General features: G+C 47.0%; 1 protein-coding gene across 1 annotated transcript; it reads left to right on the top strand.

Annotated features, from left to right (window-relative positions):
* Positions 1-639: 639 nt before the first annotated feature.
* LOC136469492 (BTB/POZ and MATH domain-containing protein 1-like) lies at positions 640-1,320 on the top strand. Its single transcript, XM_066467667.1, has one exon. The coding sequence runs from the start codon at positions 640-642 to the stop codon at positions 1,318-1,320; it is 681 nt and encodes a 226-aa protein (XP_066323764.1).
* Positions 1,321-11,836: the final 10,516 nt, after the last annotated feature.

Below are 11,836 nucleotides of genomic sequence, written 5' to 3'. Positions count from 1 at the left end.
TACCTAGCTATTATCTAATATAATTCTTTTTTCGTTGAAAAAAAAACTGCAAGCCCGCCTAGCTAAAACCAAAGAACCCAGCCCATTAACTGGTCTAGTTCTCGTCATCATATAAATAAAAAAGGAGAAAGAGATAGATATATGTACTGCTACCAGAAGAGAGAAGAGAGAAGAGATACGTTTCCAAACTCCAATATCTTCTACGTCGAGTAAACGATTTACTAGATTGTACCTATCCTTTGTGTGTCTCGATCTCTCTCTACAGATCGATCTCGATAGAGCATGGTGGAGTCTCAATTCGTGGAGTTCAAGGTCGACTAGTCAAAAACCAAGAACCACGCCATCGGCAAATCCGTTGGTGCCAGCAATGTCATCTCCGCCGGCGGGCTCATCTGGTCGATCGTATGCTATCCGAGCGGGATCACCCCGCCAGAATGGTCCGGCTACGGTGAGTACCTCTCTCTCAGCGTAGTAACCTTGGGAAACCCTAAAAACGCCGCCGTCAGGGCAATCTTCACCGCCGTCCCGATAGGAACCGACGGCGCGGCATCGTTGTGACGTTGTCCCATGCCAAATGCACAAGCCAGGTCACCCACACAACTACCGATGCAGCGTTCATGGGGTGGTTGGTTCAAGTTCATGAAGCGAAGCGACGTCGAATCCGGTTACCTCATCGACGGCTGCGTGACGTTTTTATGTGGAATCGCAGCCCTGGACGTGGACGACGACCGCATCTCTGTGCCCGCCTCGGACCTGGGGAGCCATCTCGGCCGCCTGCTGGACCTGGACCGCGCCGACGACGACGGCTTGTCGGACGTTTCCTTCTCGGTGGGCGGCGAGACGTTCCGCGCGGCCGTCCTCGCCGCGCGCTCGCCGGTGTTTAGAGCGCAGCTCTTCGTCGCCATGGCGGATGCTAGGATGGACCGCATCACAGTGGACGGCGTCCAGCCGGCGGCGTTCCGAATCCTGCTGCGGTTCATGTACACCGACGCACTGTCCATGGGCAACGGCAGCGAGATCGACAGCTCTTCTTTGAGTACCGAATTGCTTAAGGATTTGCTTGCAGCGGCAGACATGTACCACCTGGACAGGCTGAAGCTCATGTGCGCGCAGAAGCTGTGGGATCGTGTGTCGGTGGAGACTGTGGCGGCGACGTTAGGTTGCGCTGACACGCACAACTGCCCAGAGCTGAAGAAGAAGTGCATCGACTTCGTGATGGTGGATAAAATTTTTAAGAAGGTGGCGTTGACCGAGGGGTACTTGCAGCTGATGCAGAGCTTCCCGTCAGTTATGCATGAGATCAGAGCAAGGGTACGGTAGTCCAAGCGTAGACCGTCTACTCATCATGAACGTAATGTGCCGAAGCGTAATGTGCAGAAGGAGTACCCATATTTTCTATGATCCAACGTTATGTGAAGCGATAATGCTCCTATCAAGACGTTTGTCCGGACGGGACGGACCCGCCTCACGCCTTCTGCCTTGCGCCGTGCGCCCCTGCACCTCGTGCCTCCCACGATCGCACCGGACCCGCCTAACGCCGCGTGCGCCCCACGCCTCGCGCCGTGTGTCCTGCACCTCCCGCCTCGCGCCCTATGCCCCTGCACCTCATGCCTCGCACGGTCGCACCTGACCCGCACTGTGCCACATGCGCCCCGCGCCTCATGCCGCGCACACCCGCCCGTCTCACGCCTTTAGCTGCGCACACCCGCCCGTGTCTCACACCGTCCGCTCGTCGCGCAGCGCGCTGCCTGTGCCTCGCGTTGTGCACCACTCGCGCCTGCGTCAACCTTTATTGGACGGCAGCAAGTAGATGACATGTGTTGTAACCGTACATTTCATGCGTTTTAGATGTATGTTGCATATGATTCATCTGGATGTTGCAAAAGTAGATCTAGTGTTGCATATGTTGCAATGGCTATACACGTGTGTTGCAAGTGTATGTTTCAAATGTTTCAGCTGTTTCAAACGTTTGTTGCAAGTGTTTCATCTAGATGTTGCATATGTTTCACTGGCTATACACGTATGCTGCGAGTTTTACAAATGTTTCAGCTGTTTCATCTAGATGTTGCATGTTTTTACCTGGATGCTGCATATGTTCCACTGGCTATACACGTATGTTGCAAGTGAAATGTTTCACCTATTTCACTATCGGAAATGTCAAATTTGCCGAGTGTTTTTATGTTTGCCGAGTGTATTCCCTCGGGCACTCGGTGAACAAGTTTTTTGCCTAGTGCTGCGCTAAAAACACTCGGCAAAAAAAACACTCGGCAAAGAGGAGGTTTGCCGAGTGTCAAAAAAAACACTCGGCAAAAGAGGGGGTTTGCCGAGTATTTTCTTTTTTACACTCGGCAAAGAAATAAAATCTTATTTTCTGGGAAAGAAGGAGAAGAAAAAAAAAACTTTGTCGAATGCCCAGATCTATGACACTCGGCAAAGAAATAAAATCTTTTTTTCTGGGAAAAAAGGAGAAGAAAAAAATGAAAAAAAAACTTTGCCGAGTGCCCAGATCTAGGACACTCGGCAAAGAAATAAAATCTTTTTTCTGGGAAAAGAGAAGAAAAAAATAAAAAAAATTGCCGAGTGCCCAGATCTAGGACACTCCGCAAAGAAATAAATTTTATTTAATTCCCGGCGCGCGCCCTTCCCCTCCCCCTTCTTCTTCTACCGCGGCCGGCCCCTCCCTCCCTCCCTCCCCTCCTCCCTTTCCGGCGTCGGCGCGCCCCTCCCCTCCCTCCCTCCCCTCCTCCCTCCTCCCTCGTAGGTGTGCCCCCCTCCCCTTCCCCTCCTGGCGCGCACCCCTCCCTCCCTCCTCCCTTGCCGGCGCGCCCCCCTCCCGGCCCTCCCTCTACAGATTCGACAGCCAGGGCGTGGTGGCGCATGGCGTGGTGGTGGTGCGGTGTGGTGGTGGTGCGGCGTGGTGGCGGCCTGGGCGTGGTGGCACACGACGTGGTGGCGCATGGCGTGGTGGTGGTGCGGCGTGGTGGGGCATGGTGGTGGCACGGCGTGGTGGCGGCGCGGCGAGAGGTAGGAGAAGACGGCGGCTTGGCTTGGTTTTTTATTTTTTCTGAAAAATTGTTTGCCGAGTGTTTTTTGGGCACTCAACAAAGTCTTTACCGAGTGCACGACAAAAAACACTCGGCAAAGTTAGTTTGCCGATAGAATTTTTGTCGTGTGCCCTTTGTCGAGTGTTACACTCGGCAAAGGGTTTGCCGAGTGTTTTAGTGGCTTTGTCGTGTGCTCCCGTTCCTCGTGTTGTTTCAGATGTATGTTGCAAGTGTTTTAGTTGGATATTGTATATGTTGCAGCGGTTATACACATATGTTGCAAACGTATGTTTCAATTGTTTCACCCGGTTTCGGTATGTTGCAGCAGGTGCTGCTCCCCACGCGCTCTGACTCGTGAGCACGCACGCGCTGCACATACCCATCTAGCGCTGCCTACCTCTGTCATGCAGGTTAGCTCCAGTAGTCGGACGTGCACGCAACGGGTGGTCAGAGCCCAAATGGTCGAGCACTCCCTAGTCAAAGTGCATGCGCGCATGCCGAGCGCCAGAGCGGGCCAGCACCCAATGGACACAGAACTAGGCCCCTGCACCAGCAGGCTTGGTCCCCTACGGTAGAGCATGCAGCCGGCCCCCCACAGTGGAGCGTACAGCCAGGATCAACACGGGTACGCGGGCTGTGCTCCACCCTTTCTCTTGCATGCAGCTGGACGGGCCTCACACACATGCTTTCCTATGCAGGCGCAGCAGTAGCATACGCAGGGCGTGAAGCACGTGGGCAGGCGCAGCAGCAGCACGCGCGGACCCAAAAGTAGCAGTAGGCGTGGGGTGCGAAGAATAGCGGGCAGGCGCAACAACACGCGAGTGTGCGGGCGTCCGGATACGCACGTGCGTCCAGACGTCTGGGCGCTAGCATGGTCCCATGTGAAGTGCATGGATATACTTTCAAGATTTCGTGCATGAGCGTGATACAGAATTATGAAACCATGCTCTATTATAATTTGATATTATCTGTAGTTCTACTTCTCTCGGAAACAAACTACCTAGGTTCACTATAATACATATGTGTCATAACCTCAATATTCGTCAAACTATTGAATATTGATTTCGTATTGGAAGAGAACTCGAGCAATCTGATGGCACGTACATGGGCCCAAAATCTGCCAAGCTGTATAAGAGGTTCGATTTGATATGTTCTTTTTTGGTAGGCATTCGAAATAAAGTTATCCCTCAACAAGGAATAAAATGCTGCTCTCTCAGTGCATCAGGCGTTATTTGCACTGTAGCGTTCACTTTTCTTCTTTTTTTTTTTGTGCTCCAGCATTTTTTTTCTCCAGGTTACCTACTAAGTAGTAACAAATTAGTTTGACATTAGACGCTGCCTACAGTGTATAAAAAAAATAAGGCTTTTTTCTCCAGAGTTACGTACTAAGTAACAAATTAGTTTAAAAAATGGCATAAAGTTATCCCTCCACATTTTTTTTCTCCAGGTTACCTACTAAGGCCCCGTTCGCTTCGCTGAAAAAACAAACCAAAATACTATTCCGGCTAATTTATTGTGAGAGAAAAACTCTGTACCAGCTGAAAAAAACAAGCTGAAAAGACGAATTATAAGAGAAGCGAACATGGCCAAAGTAATAACAAATTAGTTTGACATTCTTTTTTGAGGAACTGGAGGGGCCAGACCCCCTACAGATAAGATATATTAAACAAAGAAAAATAGAAGTTTACAGTGGCAGCTTCAAGAAACAAAGAAGGAAACAAAAAAAAATCAGATCTAAACTATGAGTTACACCATTGTTTGTATCCATTGATCAAACTGATTAGCAAGACTTGGCTTAACTCTATGCATAAGCAAGAGCATTTCTGAAGAAAAGAGTCTTCTGGCATGCGTTAGTGATGGTTGGATGCCCTTGAAGATCAGGTCATTTCTGGCTGTCCAGATTGTCCAGCAAATGAGCACAACTGCTGTTAAGAAGAATTGTGAATGAAGTCTATTTTTGAGATAATCTGAGAGCTCTGGAAAGGTTTCATTCAGAGGTATATCAATGTGTATCAGTTTCCAGCATTGCTTTGCAAATGGATATTGTAGAAAAAGATGCTGACAGGTCTCTTCAATGTTCTGTAAACACAACACACAGTTGTATGAGTCCAAGTGCATATTCTTTCTTTTCAGAATATTCCTAGTACTTAGCCTGCCCTTGAGTAAAAGCCAGAAGAACACTTTGTGCTTAGGTTGGCATATGCATTTCCATAACCACTTGTAGATATTATGAGCTTGGTGATGCCCCGCAATAGCTCTGTATGCACTTGAGGAGCTAAATGTCCAGTTCGCTTGCCTGATAAGCTATGATTGAGGTACCGTTGACTAATTTGTTGTGAGAGAAAAATATTATTCATTAGCTAAAAAAGGACGGCTTATAAACCAAGCGAACAGACGAAAGTTATTTCCCCAACTATACCTCCAAGAGTCATTATTTTCTGTTGACATTAGACGCTGTGCCTACAGTGTATGGGGGAAAAAGAAGGCTTTTTTTCTCCCGAGTTACGTACTAAGTAACAAAATAGTTTAAAAAATAGCATTGTTTTCGCACTGTTCGCTCTGTCCCTTCACTATTTGCCCCGTCGCCCGCGCAGCGAAGCGCGCTATCGAGCTAGTCTCTACTCTACGCTCCATGAACTTCAAGCGTTTCGAGTCGGACTGCTCTGAATTTTTTAACATAACATATACTACATAACTCATCCTAATTCTTTTCTACTATTTCACTTAAATTTCACACCGTTTCTTTAAAGTTGCCTTGAGCACTGGTTTGTCAGGTAAGAATCCAAATAGACATCCACAGGCACCACGCGTTCAAATACAGATAAGACTCCACGAGAGAAAAATTGGAACACATCTATTAAAAAAAAAACTCACACGCACAAACACGCTCACATCTCATGTTCGGTGACAAAACCCCGTGCGACACCCGGTGGTCTCAAAATGGGATCAAACTGGGCGAGGACCCTCCACAATTGCAGGCGGGTGTTTTTACGTATAAAGAGTAACTGCTGAAAAAACAATACTAGAAAAATAGAAAGCACAAGCCCCATTCGCTTCGCCGAAAAAACAAGCCGAAATATTGTTCCGGCTGATTTGTTGTGAGAGAAAAACACTGTTTCGGCTAAAAATACGAATTATAAAACAAGTGAACAGGGCCTCAAGACATGTTTGGTTAGCCCCTCCTAAAGTAGTAAGATAAACACTATGACTAAATGGGATTAAATGGGCTTTAGCCAACTAATCACTAAATTGTTGCTAAAAGGGATTAAACCTCACATTTTAGTCACTTTGAGACCAAACATCCTGACTAAAATGGCCTAAAAGACCTCTTTTAGTTTCTTTTAATCACCCAAACCAAACACCCAGTGACTATAGTTTAGTTCCTGCTTTAGGTGACTAAAGTTTAGAAGAGGGAAACCAAACAGTGTCTTAATCAAAAGAGACCTACTAGGATGGTTGGATGACACCATTCACCACATATAGGGCCTGTTTGGCAGGGATTCAGATTCACCAGATTTGGATTCATTAACTTGGATCCACCAAAATATTTCCCAAACAATCTAGATTCACCAAATTCAGATTCACCAAAATGATAGATCTGTGGGCTGGATTCACTATTTTAGTGGATCTTCTCAAGAGGTGCTCCACGAATAGACGTTTCGTGCCTCCTCGTGAATTTGGGTGGAAATTACTCATCTTGCCACCAGTTACACACCCCCTTCCTACGTACCGGTTCGATTCTTTTTCTTCCCACCCCCGACCGCGCCCCTTCTCCTCCCGCCCATCCTCTCCCTCCATCCCTCCCCTCCGGTGAGCTCCCCATGGCCGGATCCGGTAGATCCGGTCCTCCTCGACCTCCTGCACCCCCTTCTTCCGCATCCATGGGGAAGGCCGCTCCTAGGGTTGGGCCGTCTCGTCAGCTTTGGAGCATGGCCACCGGAGCTCCTCCTCCCGGCGTCGCTGCCAGCAGCAGGCCCCCTTCGGGTGGGCCTGGAGTCGCCGTCAGTGGCACGCCCCCTTAGGCAGCCACGGCCGTTCTTAGCCCGGACGGCGCACAGGGAGTCACGGCAGGCGTCGAGCCCGGCATGGCCGACGCATAGGCTGCCACGGCTAGCCTCCAGCCTGCCATGGCCGCCTCCCAGGCTGCCGCAACCGACCACTAGCCCGCCATGGTCTCCGTCCACCAGTTCGACCCAGCCGGCCAGCAGGCTGCCATGGCCACTGGTGGTTCTTCGTCGCAGCAGCAAGCGAGGACACGTCCTCCGTCGACCAACAAGAGGAAAAGAGATGATGAGGTATACATTTCTCTTCTAATTTTTTTGTAGCAATAATACCGTTGTGGGGAAATCTTGATTTGGGTGATGAAAGAATTGTGGGAAATTAATGTCAGGGTGATGCTATAGACTGGGTTGATGGTTATACATCGCTTGTTTGTAACTTGTTCGCCGAACAAGTTAGAAAAGGGAATCGGCCAAACACTCATTTGAACAATGTAGGCTTTACCGAGGTGTCTGATAGGTTTTTTCATTCCACCGGAATAATGTTGTCTAAGCAGCAACTAAAAAACATTCGAGGACCTCCATGGTTTATTGGTGGAAAGGTACGGGCTAAAAGCTTCCTATCATATGTCTACCTATGAGAGCCTTGCCATATTTTTATTTACATGTGCTGTAAATGAGTCGAGTCAAAAAGTTCAAAATCGGTTCAAGCATTCGGGTGAGACATGGTCTAGGAAATTTGATGAGGTCCTTAACTCTTTGATGGCCATGGCAAAGGATTTTATTAGACCTAAGGACCCTAATTTTCCTACGGTTCATAGGAGGATTAGAGATGATAGACGAGCATATCCACATTTTAAGGATTGCATTGGTGCTCTAGATGGTACGCATATTCAAGTTTCTCTTCACCCCGATGAACAAGTGAAGTATATTAGAAAAATAGGGATACCCACCCAAAATATCTTAGCAGTTTGTGATTTTGACATGCGGTTCACATATGTATCCATGGGTCGGTCAAGCGGGATCTATGCATGACACAAGTGTGCTATACAATGCAATCAATGTGGACGAAAAATTCTTCCCACATCCCCCTTAAGGTAATATGAATGAATAATTAATCGTTTATTCTCTTTCGTATGATACAAAATATTAACTTAGATTGTTTTCATCATGTTTAGATAAATACTATGTTGTTGATGCCGGTTATCCTTAACGGCCCTGTAACAAAACCGACCAATTATACGAAATTAAGTAAGAAAATCACCCGTCAGAGCAGACAATTTAGCAAACTTAAGCCCGTATAACCCAGTAGTCCGTGAAATCACGAAGGATTTCAAACCAACTCACATAACAGCCAAGATCGTAATAAGTTTAGCGGTCACTATCACATATTACATAAAAGTGCGCATCACAGGTACATCAGAGTTTAAACATAGTTATTACAAATGAGTTCAAATAAAAGTAGCGGAAGCCATTTGTTCAAAACCACACACACTCACACGGAGTTCAAATATAGTGCCAGCTAATGATCATTTCCAACAAAAGCATTAGACGAGACGTAAGGAATGACCATGCCCATGGTCCTAAGCATTACCCATCGTAGGATAAAGACAGTTGATACAGTAGCCATAATACATCTGTCCATCTGCAACAAGTGGGAATAAAACCCTGAGTACGAGAAGGTACTCAGCTAGACTTATCCGACATAACCAAAAATAAAGTGACACCAAGAATTATGAAGGGCTTTATAGTAGGGTAGCTGACTCATTTACAAAAAAGAGGCATTTTTAGTATTTCAAGAACCTTTTCAAAAGCATTATTGTCAAGTTAATTATTATTAACCTGTCGACTACATTTGCACATATACTAGAGCAAGCATGTGATTAAGCAAATAATGATAACCAATGATCATTAACAACTTCCATAATGTCATATTCATTATAACTGTCCAAGTGTTCCATTAACATTACTACGATGAAGTAACTCAAGTCAAGTGTTCACTATCCAGTGAACAATGGCGATTCGAATCGATTATTAATTAGCTGGTAATTTATTCCTTACATAAACCTCACTCACCCGCTAAAGTGAGGTATCGGTCACCGAATCAACTATCCAGCAAAAATCTCGAGTTTGCCAGGAACCACATGTACCCGGGGGCCTACCGACTGCCTTTCGGTCTTATCATCGTGCCCCCAAGTCCTACCACACCTGCTCCGGTACAGTGCGCTGCGGGCAATCTACTCGGCCCGAATAATCTCCTAGCTTCATGGTCGAAAGGTACTTTATTCGGCTAGCTAAATGTAACGCATGCGTTCAACATGACCTGAGGCCCAACAACGGTCGGTCCTTAATCAACACAGATGGAAAGCACTACAGTCTAAAACTCTATTAGTCTCCATCCGGTCTCAACTTCAAATTAACACTTAGTTATACCATGACTATATAGTTATCCAAGCAGATCCAGGTAACCACCTATAGCTCACAGGTGACAGGAAATCACTCGACTTCTACCGGTCTAAGCCAGCTAAGCATTGACTCGACTGCGGATACCAGGGTAACAAGGATATAGTATAACAAAGGTAGACAAGGTATAATACAGCAACGGTTGCAAACAACTCCTGAACGTAATGCATCAATTAAAATAAAGCATTAATTAATAATCGCAAACTGGGGAGAAAAATGCTCCGGGGCTTGCCTCTCTCGAAGGAGCTCGGGTAGTGATCGGGGCACTCCAGAAGTTCCTCAACATCCTCCTCGTCTGCTTCGGTCACTTCTTGCGGCTGCACCTCGAGCTGCTCCTCGGGCTCCTCGGGTATGACGACCGGGCTCTCGGTTTGTGATCCTATATGATGCAGGTGCATGAGTGCTTATGCAAAAAGGTGCATCGGATGAAATGAACACAATGAATGTGCTTGCATGCAAGGTAGTCAACATCATCCAAGAACATGTACTACAAGCACATGTCATCTACTGCATTCTCTTCTACTACTAATATGCTAAGTCAACACATCTCATTAAATGCTTCAAAGATACACCAAAGCTTCACTAATTTCTTAATCATGCATAAAGCAACATTTGATTAAACCCTAATTAATAATAGGTTTGAATAGCAACATCTATTTTTATAGCATAGAAAAATCTTAGACAATTACCATAGCACAGTACTACCCTAAGTAGTCTACCATCAATTTTTTATGGCATTTGGATAAGTGGAATAGCCTACACAAAAATGACAAGCTTAGACTTAATTATGAGCATGAAAATACTTTGTATTATGAAAAGTGTCAAACAATAGATGTAATATTTTTCCTATGTTCTACACAGTAAATAATCACTGCACAAAAATTATCACATACATGTTTTATACAAATTTTGCTCTTTAGCAAAAATAACAAAAATCAGCCATTAAAGGCACTTGAACTACACCTCATAATTTTTCTATAGGACATGCATGGCATATATTTTTCCTAGGAAGTACATTACACAAGAAGAGTAACAAACTTAGAATCATATTTTTCTGATACATATAGGTTTTACTACACATTTTACAAGATATCAGCAATATCAAGAATTAAATAAAGCTCTACATTAAAGTATCTAAAAAATGACATGCAATATTTTTATCATGTAGATATGTTGACAAGGAACACAACAAAATTTGTTTCAACAAATTTGGAGCCATTTTGAGCAAGTTATAAATTCCCAAAGCATTTAAATAAAAATCTAAAAATCATTTCTTAAATTCTTTCTGAAAATCCCCGTTCCAAAACTGCTAGATCCACCCGGCTTTCTACCCAGGCGTGCACCCCTATGGCTGACAGTGGCCCCCGCGGGTCGGTCGGCCCCACCTGCCAGCCCCTGAGGCAGAGGAGGCTGCGCTGACCGACGTGAGCTCGCCGTCGGCGAGGTGGCCGGCGATGAGGTCACCACCAACATGACCACCTTACCAAGGCGGACACGGTAGTGCAAGCCGCAGGGTCGGAGGAGCTCGAGAGTGAGCTAGTCGGCGGCCATTGCGGCGTGATGGTGTGGCTCACCGTCGGCCGGCCATCTCTGGTTGAGAACGGGCGTGAGAGGTGGTGTGGGAGCTTCACCGAGCTCGTGCGGTGCTTGTGCGCGCAAAGGGAGAGTGAGAAGGAGGACGGAGGGGCAAGGTCCATGGAGCGGAGCACTCCGGCGAGCTTGGCCACGACTTCGGCGAGAGATTCCCGGGGAAGGGGAGCTTCTCATGGCTTACCGAGGCGAGCACGAGGTGCACGAGGAGGAGGCGAGGCTCAGGGAAGATGGAGATGGCTCACGTGAACTAGAGCAGCCGGAACAACTAACTTCGGTGAGTTGCTGGTGCGGGCAGTGGCGGAGGCGAGCGCTGCAGCAGCTGCTGGTGCTGGTAGAGGCGAGAGAGCAAAATGGAGGAGTGAGGAGGAGCGCAGCGTGGTCGGGCAGGTGAAGGCGCGACAGGAGGGGCACGAGGCAGGCCAGGGCTGCCGCGCGGCATGCTCGCCGACACATGGTGGCCACGCGGCGTGCGCGCTCTGTCGCGGTCGGGTGAGTGCACGGCGAACGAGCGCGGTGCGCGGGAGCAGGGGCACGGTGCGGAGGCAGGCCAGGCCGAAAGTGAGGCGGCGGCCCATTAAAGGAAAAATGAGATTTTTCAAACTATTTTCAAATCCTTTTTCATTCAAATGAAATTTTGAACTATTTCAAAGCAGTTTCAAAAGTTGGTGTAAAGTTGTTCCATTTTTCAAGATCTACAACTTTGCTTTTATGACCAAAGTCAAATTCCAAATAGATTTT

This window comes from Miscanthus floridulus, chromosome 8, assembly GCF_019320115.1.
Source record: "Miscanthus floridulus cultivar M001 chromosome 8, ASM1932011v1, whole genome shotgun sequence".
NCBI classification, from domain to species: domain Eukaryota; kingdom Viridiplantae; phylum Streptophyta; class Magnoliopsida; order Poales; family Poaceae; genus Miscanthus; species Miscanthus floridulus.
Note: the sequence above shows the minus strand (reverse complement) of the source record. Positions and strands in the feature narration are given on the sequence as shown.

Coding starts and splice junctions, on each gene's coding strand:
- LOC136469492 (XM_066467667.1), top strand. CDS start 640: ATGAAGCGAAGCGACGTCGAATCCGGTTACCTCATCGACGGCTGCGTG.